We start from the raw sequence: 11,470 nt of genomic DNA, 5'->3' as shown, positions 1-11,470 counted from the left end.
TTCTGCTTTGACACAATACTGCAAAAATGGCATCCTTCTCACGATCACTAAGACCCCTCACCCGCGTTGCTACTGCCTCATCGCGTTCGCTGCGACCGGCAGCCCGCGCCGCCCCGCAGTATGTTTATGCACCCACCATCAAGGCGAATGAATATATTAATGCTAACACGACGACTCACCAGACTACGATGCCTCTCCACGACTGCCGTCCGCCGGGAAGCCATTGACATCTCAGATGTCCCACCGACGCCCATAACCCACCTCTCCGAGACGGAAATGCTTATGGGCGAATCCGTCTCCAAGTTCGCCAACGATGTCATCCTCCCCAAGGCGCGAGACATGGACGAAGCCGAGTCGATGGACCCCGCAGTAGTCGAGCAACTCTTCGAGCAAGGCCTCATGGGTATTGAGATTCCCGAGGAATACGGTGGCTCAGGCATGAACTTCACATCGGCCATTATCGCCATCGAGGAGCTGGCGCGTGTCGACCCCAGTGTCAGTGTCATGTGCGATGTCCACAACACACTCGTCAACACTGCAATTCTCAAATATGGATCCGAGAAGATCAAGAAGGAGTGGCTGCCCAAGCTGGCCACAAATACAGTCGGCTCCTTCTGTCTCTCAGAACCCGTGTCAGGATCCGACGCCTTTGCGCTCGCCACCAAAGCCACACGAACCGACAATGGATACAAGATCAGCGGTAGTAAGATGTGGATAACGAACAGTGTCGAAGCCAACTTCTTCATTGTCTTCGCCAACCTCGACCCTAGCAAGAAGTACAAGGGCATTACTGCCTTCATTGTAGAGAAGGGCACACCGGGTTTCTCCATTGCAAAGAAGGAGAAGAAGCTTGGCATCAAAGCCAGCAGTACCTGCGTCATCAACTTTGACGATGTTGAAATCCCCAAGGATAACCTGCTCGGTAAGGAATTTGAGGGCTACAAGTACGCCATTGCGCTGTTGAACGAGGGCCGCATCGGTATCGCAGCGCAAATGACTGGCCTTGCGCTCGGCGCCTGGGAAAATGCTGCAGGGTGAGTACACTTGTTACCTATAGACATGTCGGACCAAGTACTAACAGCCCCAGCTACGTGTGGAACGACCGCAAGCAGTTTGGCCAACTCGTCGGCGAGTTCCAGGGTATGCAACATCAGCTCGCCCAGGCCTGGACAGAGATCCAAGCCGCTCGCGCCCTTGTCTACAATGCTGCGCGCAAGAAGGAAGCTGGCGAGGACTTCATCATGGACGCTGCCATGGCTAAGCTCATGTCATCGCAGGTTGCAGGACGTGTATCCGGACAGGCAATCGAATGGATGGGTGGCATGGGCTTCGTCAGAGAGGGGCTTGCGGAGAAATACTTCAGGGACAGCAAGATCGGTGCCATCTACGAAGGAACCAGCAACATCCAGTTGACTACTATTGGCAAGCACCTGCAGAAGAAGTATACCAAATAGATGATGAAACAATAAAAAGTATAGCATGATTGATGCACGTCGTCGTCATTTCCAGAAGCACAAGATCGAGTAGCAAGGCGGCGCTCGCAATTTCGACATTCAGAAGCAATATAGTTGTTGTTTTGTGCTCACAAATATTGGAGCACTTATAGGCCGACGCGATGAAGCAGATCGTGGACTCGTTTAACGATCCTGGGACGATCGCAGCGGGGGATGCATCATTACCTCATGCACCGCAAGCAGCCTAGCGCAGACAGCAGCCACTCTCGATCTTGACATCGCTGCCATTGGGACACGGCTTGTTCATATGCCCTACGAGTCAAGCCACGCGTTCACATGCGACTTGTCACCCGTTCCGTGCCCGCGCGCATCCGCAGTTGGTGAGCAAGAAGCATGGCCATTGCACTGAAGACGATACCGTGGAAGACACCTTCCGGAGGGGCATGTCTCCCCACTATCGACCCACCGTCGGCGCCGCCTGGGAAGATCCATGCTACCCAAGTGCGCCAACGCTCGCGACCGGAAAATATCGCAAGAACCATGGTATGCCCTCCACTGACGGCCGGAGCTGCTCCAGCGTCATAATTCACCCTGGTGCGACGGCTGTCGCCCATCCCGTCCTCGAAGCCTGAGGCGCGTGTCTCGTCGTGTCAGCCCAACCCCAAACTTCACACGTCGTCTATAGAGTCTATAGCCGCATCCGAATCCTACACTCTCTCTCGCATCCTTATCATACCCCTGTTTTTCTTTCTCAGGCCCGCAATCTCGCGTGACAGTGGCCCACTACCCAACTCTCCTTTAGCCCGTTCCGTCACAGTTGCCCAGCGCCAACGCAATTCGGCGGTTGCAGCAGTTCCCCCAGCCACATTGCATACAGAGTTTTGATCATCCTCTGGCGCACGTCGCGTTCTGGTCACCTCATGGTCGCATAACCCACCGCCCACCATGGCGTCTGGCTCCAAGGCTAAGGACCAGGACCGTCCAAGTGCCAACGGGCGCATACATTCTGGCCTGGAGAACATCCTGCCAGCAAGCTTCCTCGATATGCAAAAGTGCGCTGGCGACTTCCCCAAGGAGAGCAAGTCGATATCGTCTCCACGCTCTCGGCCGTCTTCTACCCCACTCTCCAGCTTGTCGCGTTCTGTATCGTCCATGACCGACAGCTTCATGCTAGAACACTGGGGTCCCTCTTCTTCAAAGTCCACGCGACCTGAACACGATGGCAGGGACAGCACAGAGGCTCCACCCAAGGAGGAGGACGCGCCTACTGTTATATCCAATTGGGCGCATCTATCCTATATAAAATCCCAGCGGAACACGCTTCGCGCCGAACTCAAGGCTCACCAGGTTGCTGGAGCTGAGGCAAAGCGGTCTGTTTCCTCTTTGCGGCGTCTTGCCTTCCGCATGGCCGTAAATATATCTGTCAAGGAGAAGCAGATTGCAACTACAGCGCGGAACCTGGCCAAGAGTAGGACAAGTAACTACCTGGAGGGCAAAGATGCACAGAAGCGAGTGGAGGAATTGAAGAGGGCGTTGAGAGTTGAAGAAGGACGGAACAAAGAGATCCTTGAGGCATTGGAGAGGGCCTCTATGCTGACGCTCCAATGTAAGTATACTATATCCAGGTACTGTCTTTTGCTGATTAATTGTGCAGATTCGTCTCCCAAATCTGAACCTCAACATCAACCTAGAGGTCTGTTCATCTCACCACCTGCATCTCCGCCGACGCAATCAAGTGTCTTTGACAGTCCTACCCTTGCGCCGAGGACTCCAACGCGAGCGTCTCCCTCGCCATGGCACGATCTAGATCTCGAGCTCACCCCTCGCTTGTCGAGTCCTTCCGAGATACGTACTTCTGACAGTCGCTTAATACGAGCGAAACGCGAATCCGACCAAGCTCTTGCTGCTTGTCGAAGCCGCATTGAGCAGCTACAACGTGAATGTGCAGCAAGCAAGGAAGATGCTGGGCTTCTAGAAGCGACAAGAGAAGGTCTAGAACAAGAGATCCAAAGTCATCAATCCCGCATTGCTGCCTTGGAGCGTTCGAGATCTGCGGTACAAGAAATATTGGAGTCGACCAAGGCGCAACTGAACATTACAGTAGGCTCAGAGGAGAAACTGAAGCAGGATTTGCAGGCTAAATGTGCTGAAATTGCAGATTGGGAGCAGAAGGGTGGGGACATGCAGCACACGATCGAAGCGCTGCAAAAGGAGAAGGTAGATCTGGATGACCGCCTCGGCACACGGAATGCTCAGACTAGGGAACTTGAGATTCGCACAACAACTCTGGAGGAAACACTACATTCTTTGCAGAATAAGGTGGAGATTGCTGATCGCCACGAATCGTCGTTGCAAGACCGTCTCGCAGAAAAGGAAAGCGCACGCCAAGACCTGAGCAAGCGACTTGACCGAGGACTGGAACATATTGCACGTCTAGAGCAGAAGATTACTGAGTACGAAAAGGACGAGGCTGAGCACCTACGTAAAATCGAGATCGGTGGAGGTGTTATCTCTACGCTGCGCGAGCAGCTCCATGATTCGCAAACCACGAGCAAGAACACTGAAGACGCCTTGACGGCTCTAAAGAAGGAAGTGGAGCAGGTCCGAGCCAATTTGCGGGCTGAGAGCGATGCGAGTAAAGGCTTGACTGCAGAGCTTGAGGCTATGCGAACCGAGAAGGCCGATATTTATAATGAATTGCGTGCCACGTCAGAGAACCTTAAGCGAGAGACCGAATCGAAGACCAACCTCCAAACCGAGCTAAGAGATCTGCGTGCCTCTTACGACGCTATCACGAAAGAATTGCAACAAGTTTCCAAGCGCACTCAATCATTGGAGACGTCTAATGCTAGTAACCAGGCCAAGTTAGAGAAACTCCACGACGAAAAGGCATCGCTTGAAGCCGATCTCAAAGATGCCCGACAATTGCTCTTCAGACTCCGCGAAGATGTACGGATGCGAGATGCCGAGCTTGCTGACCTACAGTCTGTCAAGTCGAAGTTGCAACAAAAACTTCAGACGTCAGAAGAGCGAGTGTCGCACCTGGAGCAGGAGTTGAACCAAGTACAAGTGTCAAAGCAAGTAGCTGATGAGCAACATGCAGTCGAGATCCAGAAGAACGCCGAACATCTTCGCGAGTTGGAATCGTCCATGCTCAATCTCCGGTCAGTTCTCGAATCATCACAGAAGCTGGAGGCCTCTTTACGACAAGAGTTGGATAGTGTGCGGAGCTCCAAAAATGCGGTTGAGAATGAGCTCAGTCAAGCACTTCAATCGAAAACAGACCTTGAAGGTCAAATCGACCATATACAGTCAAGACTCACATGGACGGAGAGCGACCGCGACAGCTTGCAGACTAGGATCACTCAACTCGAGGGCGACCTGGACACAAGCGCTCAGGCTAAGAGTCGTCTCGGTGCACAACTATCTGCCACGACAAGTGAATGTGACTCACTGAAGGCTCGCATTTCGGAGCTGGAGATTGCGCTCAAAGATAACCTCGAAGCAAAACTAAAATCTGAAGAAGCGTTAGCAATCGCGCAGCTGGACGGCGAGACTTCTGGAAAGGATTTGATAAACCTTCGTGGACAGCTAGCGGAGGTGAAGGCTACTGGAGACCAAGTGCAGCAGGATTTGCACAACGCCCACAGCTCAAAATCAGATCTCGAAGCTCAGCTCCAGTCAGTGAAAGATCAACTGGCTAAGAATGAGTCTGAGAGTGATGAAGTACGCTTGCAGATGTCAAAGCTTCACAATGAGATAGTAGAACTCCAAAGGTCGAAACGCCAGCTCGGGGATCAATTGTTGGCCGACGAAGCGTCGCGCGAAAAGCTTGACGAAGACTTACAATCTGCACGCTCCCAACTACTAGAGGTTCAAGCCCAGATTCCACAGCTGGAGGCAAGACTAGCATCCAGTGAAGAAGAGCTTGAAGCCATGTGCAGAGCGAAGGCAGTTACCGAGAAGCGACTCGAAGAGACGCAGGCTGCCAACTCAGACCTGGAGAAAGAGCTGGATGCTGCTCGAAAGACCAACGAAGACATCAAGAGTCAATTTGGTAGTATCGTTACCGCCAATGCACAACTGGAGAAGGACATCAGTACAGCTCGTCTTGAGAGAGACGAGGCAGATGCACACAACGCTGAACTCACGTTGAAACTAGGAGATTCGAAGGAAGAGCTGGAAAGCCTTCGAAAGCTTAAGGACGAGGTTGAGAAGAGACTGAACGAAGCATTGACTGTCTCTACAAGCACAGAAGAGAGCCTTTCATCCACTCGCTCCCGTCTTCAAGAGCTCGAGTCGCAGAACTCTTCCATCACTACTGAGCTTACAGAGACAAACGAAGAGCTATCTGTTCTTCGGCAGCTCAAGGATGACGTCGAAAAGAAGTTGGGCGAAACATTGACTGCCTTCGCAAGTACGAAAGAAGGGCTTTCATCGACCCGCTCTCGCCTCCAAGAGCTCGAACACCAGAACTCCTCCGTCGCCGCTGAGCTCACGGAAAAGAACAAAGAGCTAGTCGCCCTTCGTCAGGCTAGAGCCGAGCTCGAAAGCAAGGCAGATGGCGCTGAACAGCATGTTGGGTCTCTTGAAAAAGACCTAACAAATATGCGCCGGCGTCTTCACGAGCTCGAAGCACAAGACTCGGCAATTACTACAGAGAAAGATGAAGAGTTAGGCGTTCTTCGAGAGGCAAAAGCTGAGTTGGAGGCTAAGGTAGTCGACGCCGGAAAGCGTGCTGAATCTCTCCAAGACGATCTAACAAACATGCGCTCGCGGATAGATGAACTTGACTCAAACAGCACTAGCTTAGTCTCCAAGCTGTCAGCTACCAACAAGGAGCTAGAGGATGTCAAATCTGCTTACTCACGACTCGAAGAATCTTCTCAAACAACGTCACATCGAAACGCAGAGCTTGAGGCCGAACTCCAAGCTGCACAGATGCGTCTTGACATTGCTGAGTCGGAAGGACTCAGCTTGGCTTCCAAGTTGTCGGTTAGCAGCAAAGAGCTAGAGAACCTTCGACTGGCTCATGTAAAACTTGAGGAGTCGTCCCAAACAGCGTCACTTCGAAACGGGGAGCTTGAGACCGAACTGAGAGCTGCCCAGATGCAGCTGACTATTGCTGAGTCGGAAAGCCTAGAAGCTGCCAACAAATTGATCGGAGCCGACAAGGAGCTTATGTCTCTTCGGGAGTCGAACGCCAAGTTAGATTCCTCTGAGAAGGAATTGCTCGCTCGTCTTACTTCGGCGGAAGAAGAATTGGATACCGCGCGTGAGAAGAATGCACAGCTGGAAGCCTTCCTTGAGCGTGTAGAAGCAGACATGGCTGATGCTCACTCTGCCGTTGAGGATACTGAAAGGCGTTACCATGAGCTCATGGAAGAGTCACAATCAAAGTTGGAAGCTGCAAAGAGTTCGAAGCAGAAATACAAGCGCAGACTGGATGAGAGGAATAACGAACTTGAAATCCTAATCAACGAGAACTCAGATCTCCATCACCAGGTCGGCGACCAGACGCGCCAATTGGGTGCGCTCAAGAAGGGCAAGGAGAAGCTGGTTGAGGAGCTATCGAAGAAGGAGAAGTACATCGGAGAGCTCGGGTCATCTTCAGACAATCGCATAAGATCCCTAAACTCGGCGTACGATGGTTTGAGGAAGAAGTTCGAAGAGCAGCAACAGCAACACCGACAGTTAGACGGTAAACACGACAAGGCTGTTCGCCTCGAGGCCGAGCTAGAGAGGAAGATGACTGAGATTGAAGAGATGCGACATCATCAAGACGAGTATGCGGCTTCATACAATGCATTGGAGAAAGAGGTGCAAAGCTTGCGGGATGATAAGAGGGCGTTTGAGAAACTGGTTGCCACGCTGCAAGAGAAAATCAGACATTTGGACGTCCTAGAGGAGTGGGAGGAGCCGAACGAGCTCAACAGGACTACCTCGCCACGTCACATCACTATCCAGGACGGCCCTTACGATACTGCACCCTCTAGCCCCATCTCTTCTCATGCGAGGAGTTCTATTGGCCACGTTAGCGTGCAGCTTGAAAGGCCACAGACGAGCGCCAGCACCGTCTCCCACGAGGAAGATCTTGACTCGTGGGCGATGCAAGTCGAGAAGATACGCATGCAACGCAATGATGCGGCAGTCCAACTCAAAGGCATGAAGAAGTCGCGACACAACCTCAAGAAAACTCTGAGGGACACCGATGCGCAACTCCACCGGCTAGAGAAGGAAACGAAGACGTGAGTGTCCCATGGAAGGATCACGCAATAGAATGAATGACTAACAAACCTCCAGCAAACGACCCCAGAACCTTCTCCGAAAGAAGAGTCGTCCAATGACTCCTAATCCTCTTATTACTGACCAAGCCCGCACCTCACCCTCCCCGCGCATTGGCTCTTCATCCCCCCAAACACCCACTCGCCAAACCACCTCGAACACATTCTTCTCGCCTCGAACCACTATGAGCGCCAACTCACGGCACAGCACATATATTGCTCCTACCAATCCCGATAAGGGAGCTACACCTTCGACGCCTGAACGTCCCAAGACCAGTCATAGTCTGCGCAACAGGCTGAGCTATCGCCCTACGACTAGTGTTGGTGATGAACATGCGGGCGTGTCGCCTAGGGGGCATGGACACGTGAGAAGGTGGAGTTCTGGATTGCGGAGTTTGTTTCATAAGGATGCGTGATACCTCTGTTTTCGTCTTTGATGTTTTGTTCTTTTTAGTCAATTGTCTCTTTCCACTTCGTGCTCTGCCCATGCTCTTTCTCCATATAGTGTTATTCTTTCCATTGCTGTTGTTTTCGTTGTTCTGCTTCTTGTACACCGGTTATCGTTTCGTCTTTTGGGGTGTTTCTGTGCGTTTGAGATTGGATGGGTCGACTCTCACGGGTCAGGTATTCTGGTTACCAACGGTTCTATGGGAGGTCTCTAGCGTCGCTTTTACATTTGTACAAGAAGTCATGAGGCATTTAGTCATAATCCGTTTCCTTTCTCTCGATCTCATCAACGCCTTCTATCTCGGATGTACTTTAAGCCGACACCAGGGCTAATTCCGATAGCGTATATCTGCCTCGCATAACCACATTCTAGTTCGCCAGTTTTGAGAATCATGGAAAGTCTGATCGCTAGTACTTATTGACGTAAATAACTAAGCGAGCCGTGGAAATGATGAGTATGGCCTGCCACTGGGGTCTTCACCAGCATCTTTGACCCACTAAGCCCAAGCTGTGTAAGACATTGTTTGTTTCTTGGTCCTCTATTGCTGTCTATATGTATCATGTGGAAATAGAAAAGACCACCCTCGCTGAAGCACGACAGCTGCATGGTTCATCTTTCGCCTGACGAACAGATGTCCATCTTGGGCTTTCGCAAACCTTGGAAGCCTGCACCCACAAAACTACAACCCCACTTCAACGATTGGACCGACATATGTCTTCTTGCCTCTGAAAAAGTACCAGGCGATAGCGAAGATTACTGTCCCCCCAAACGTGACAGAACTAAAGTTCATCGATTGTGCATCGACCTCCACAGAGCCTGGCCAGAAAGAGAAGAACCACAGTACGAATAGGTACACGCATGCAAACAGATTATTGGCAACACCGAATGCGCCGGGAACCTTCCAAGGCCCCCACTGCAGTGTATCCGGTCCCACCATGGCAGCCTGTGGATTGTGCGGGCTGATGCCTTTGAGACGGCGCCAAAGAAGCAAGGCGCAGACGATGAAGTATGAGGCGTAGAGCCCACCGATGCTGAGGTTGACGATGTTGCTGAAAGCAACGAACGAGCCAAGTGCGATGAAGGATAGAAGTACCGAGATCCCGGCCGTAATCATGATTGTATTAACGGGTATGAGTGTGCGGGGGTTGAGCTGTCGGCGTTAATATAGCCATACTGAAATGGTCAGAAGAGAGGCATTCACCTTGGTAACTTGAGCGGAAAATGGCACGGCATTATCTCTCGCGAATGACCACATCTGTCGTGAAGTGGCGGCCATCAGGCCGACTAGGCAGCAGACACCCAGAGTCCACATGATCATAGCCATGGTCGCAGCCCCGGCAGCAGAGCCGGTACCCTTCAAGAAGACGTATAGGTAGGGATACCCAAGCGTCGCTGAAGACTCCAGTACATCATCTAAGTCTCCAAGACAGAAAAGATACGCGATCAACATTGCTAAGCCCAGCGTGCCATTCAACAATACACTGATCTGAATGGCTCGCGGTACCACCTTTGACGCATTCTTGACTTCTTCGGCCATCTGTCAGGAATTAGTACGCTGACGGGCAACCAGCTGAACGACGACTTACGTGAACACATGAATCGACACCTGCAACGGTTAGCACTAAAGCCCAACAAGTCTTATGAAGAATTTCGCTTACCAACAAGTGCGAAGACTGATGATGGTAGTCCAACCATGAAAGAAAGCGCTTGTGTCGACCAACCTCCGGTGTTGACGAATGTGGTGAAGATTGAGGCATCGCTATGAGGAGCAAGATACACAAGTGGAATCAAGATTGCGAAGAAGCCTAGTAAATGCAGTATCAAGATCAGTCCTTCGAAATGTGCGAGGGTTTTGCTTCCAACAGTGTTAATGACGACTGCAAATGCAAGCACGGCCCAACCAAGCAGCATTGCTTGGTACGGCTTTGGCGAGTAAGACGAGTCGCACATCAGAATCGTGCTTTGCAGAATAGTTCCTGCGAGGTATGCCGAAGAAGCGGTGGTGGCCTGCCAGCCGATGAGTGTTACCCATCCAGTGATGTAGCTTGAAAACCTTCTGTACGACGGTGGGGCCAACATGGCGACCCAACTAAGAACGCATCAGCTATGAAGGTCCATAAGATCGGGTCACTTACTGGTACTGCCCACCTGCGGTGGGTGCCATCGAGGACAACTCGGACAAGACCGTATAGATGGAGATGGAACCAATCCATATAAGGATGTAGCCCCAGAAGACACCCGCAGGACCACCATTCAGCAGACTAGGAGTGGAAACTTGGAGTATACCTTCCCAGGTTACCAACACAGTACATGACTGTAATGGTGAAGATGTATAGTCAGTGTATGCCTCTGTTCATCCCATGCACTCAAAACTTACAAAGCCCAATATTTGCATGAAGCCGAAGTTACGCTTCAATGCTGGCTTCTTGCCCAATCGCATAAGGTCCATGTCATCTCGAGTGTAACCATCGTGGCCAGCTTCTTCGACGGCAGAAGCGACTGCTTCAGCCTTCGACCGATTGCCAAGTTCCATGGCTTCAGGTGAAGTATTCAGAGAAACAAACCTACCACAAGAGATAGTGATGAACACTGCAATGAATGCGAAGAAAACAAAATATGATCGCGGCCTCTTAAAGTCGCTGTGATTAGTGGCGTCGCGTTCACACGTCGGTTATGCGAAGATTCATCCAGATTGTTTCGCTAGACGAATCGAGCAGGTTACATGCTGTGCCGCAACTTGTGCCGCATGAGAAGCCGCGGGGTGTCTTGATAACGGAGTTTCCATGATGATTAGATCTTCCGTTCTTGTGCGCAACACACCTATCGACAAAGTGATGTGAAACCCAGGTTCGTAATTTTGCTTACAAACCGAAAACACTTCGAAAAGTCGTTCACACATGTAGTGTACTGCGTGAGCTGTCGTAGACTTCTCTACTCCTTCCAGCTCAACAATATAACCCCCACCTCAATGCGACGATCTTGACTCAATACGCATCCTGCGGGATTCGGGTGGAATTGGCCCTAGATACCGCGGACGCTACCGTCCCGAGCGGTACCTAGTGTTGGCTGCGCCCAGAGTAGCCGCTATGGTCGTACAAAGATCCCATCCTCTTCACCAGAAGCCTCGTGCCGCAACCTGCCGTATTGCTTCGTGACCGCAACTCGTTAAGGTGTCCGTGTCCTCTGGTTTTCGTCTGATTGGTGCTCCAAGATGACAGTCCTGCACGAATGAGGCGTAGGCATCTTAAGCGACCTATGACACCGTGCCAAGCATATCATATGCT

The 11,470-nt window shown here is 51.5% G+C and overlaps 3 protein-coding genes across 3 annotated transcripts; 2 read left to right on the top strand and 1 right to left on the bottom strand.

The window, feature by feature from the left end:
* Positions 1–5: 5 nt before the first annotated feature.
* CC77DRAFT_1053649 (acyl-CoA dehydrogenase NM domain-like protein) lies at positions 6–1,557 on the top strand. Its single transcript, XM_018527757.1, has 3 exons — positions 6–118; positions 183–1,034; positions 1,088–1,557. Exons 1-3 carry the CDS (start codon positions 27–29, stop codon positions 1,452–1,454), a joined length of 1,311 nt encoding a protein of 436 aa, XP_018381375.1. The 5' UTR covers positions 6–26; the 3' UTR covers positions 1,455–1,557.
* An 842-nt stretch (positions 1,558–2,399) lies between these two features.
* Positions 2,400–8,154, top strand: CC77DRAFT_1065523 (hypothetical protein; the record flags this gene model as incomplete). The annotated part of the gene is made up of 3 exons (XM_018528818.1): positions 2,400–3,060; positions 3,109–7,702; positions 7,758–8,154. 3 exons carry the CDS (start codon positions 2,400–2,402, stop codon positions 8,152–8,154), a joined length of 5,652 nt encoding a protein of 1,883 aa, XP_018381374.1.
* Positions 8,155–8,865: 711 nt separating this feature from the next.
* On the bottom strand, positions 8,866–10,909 carry CC77DRAFT_998046 (amino acid transporter; the record flags this gene model as incomplete). Its single annotated transcript, XM_018536528.1, is given in 7 exon segments — positions 8,866–9,336; positions 9,388–9,723; positions 9,773–9,792; positions 9,845–10,275; positions 10,437–10,447; positions 10,462–10,500; positions 10,564–10,909. The coding sequence occupies 7 exon segments, from the start codon at positions 10,717–10,719 to the stop codon at positions 8,866–8,868; spliced, it is 1,464 nt and encodes a 487-aa protein (XP_018381373.1). The 5' UTR covers positions 10,720–10,909.
* Positions 10,910–11,470: the final 561 nt, after the last annotated feature.

Source organism: Alternaria alternata, assembly GCF_001642055.1.
Source record: "Alternaria alternata strain SRC1lrK2f unplaced genomic scaffold CC77scaffold_23, whole genome shotgun sequence".
NCBI lineage: Eukaryota > Fungi > Ascomycota > Dothideomycetes > Pleosporales > Pleosporaceae > Alternaria > Alternaria alternata.
This window is presented reverse-complemented; position numbering and strand designations above follow the sequence as displayed.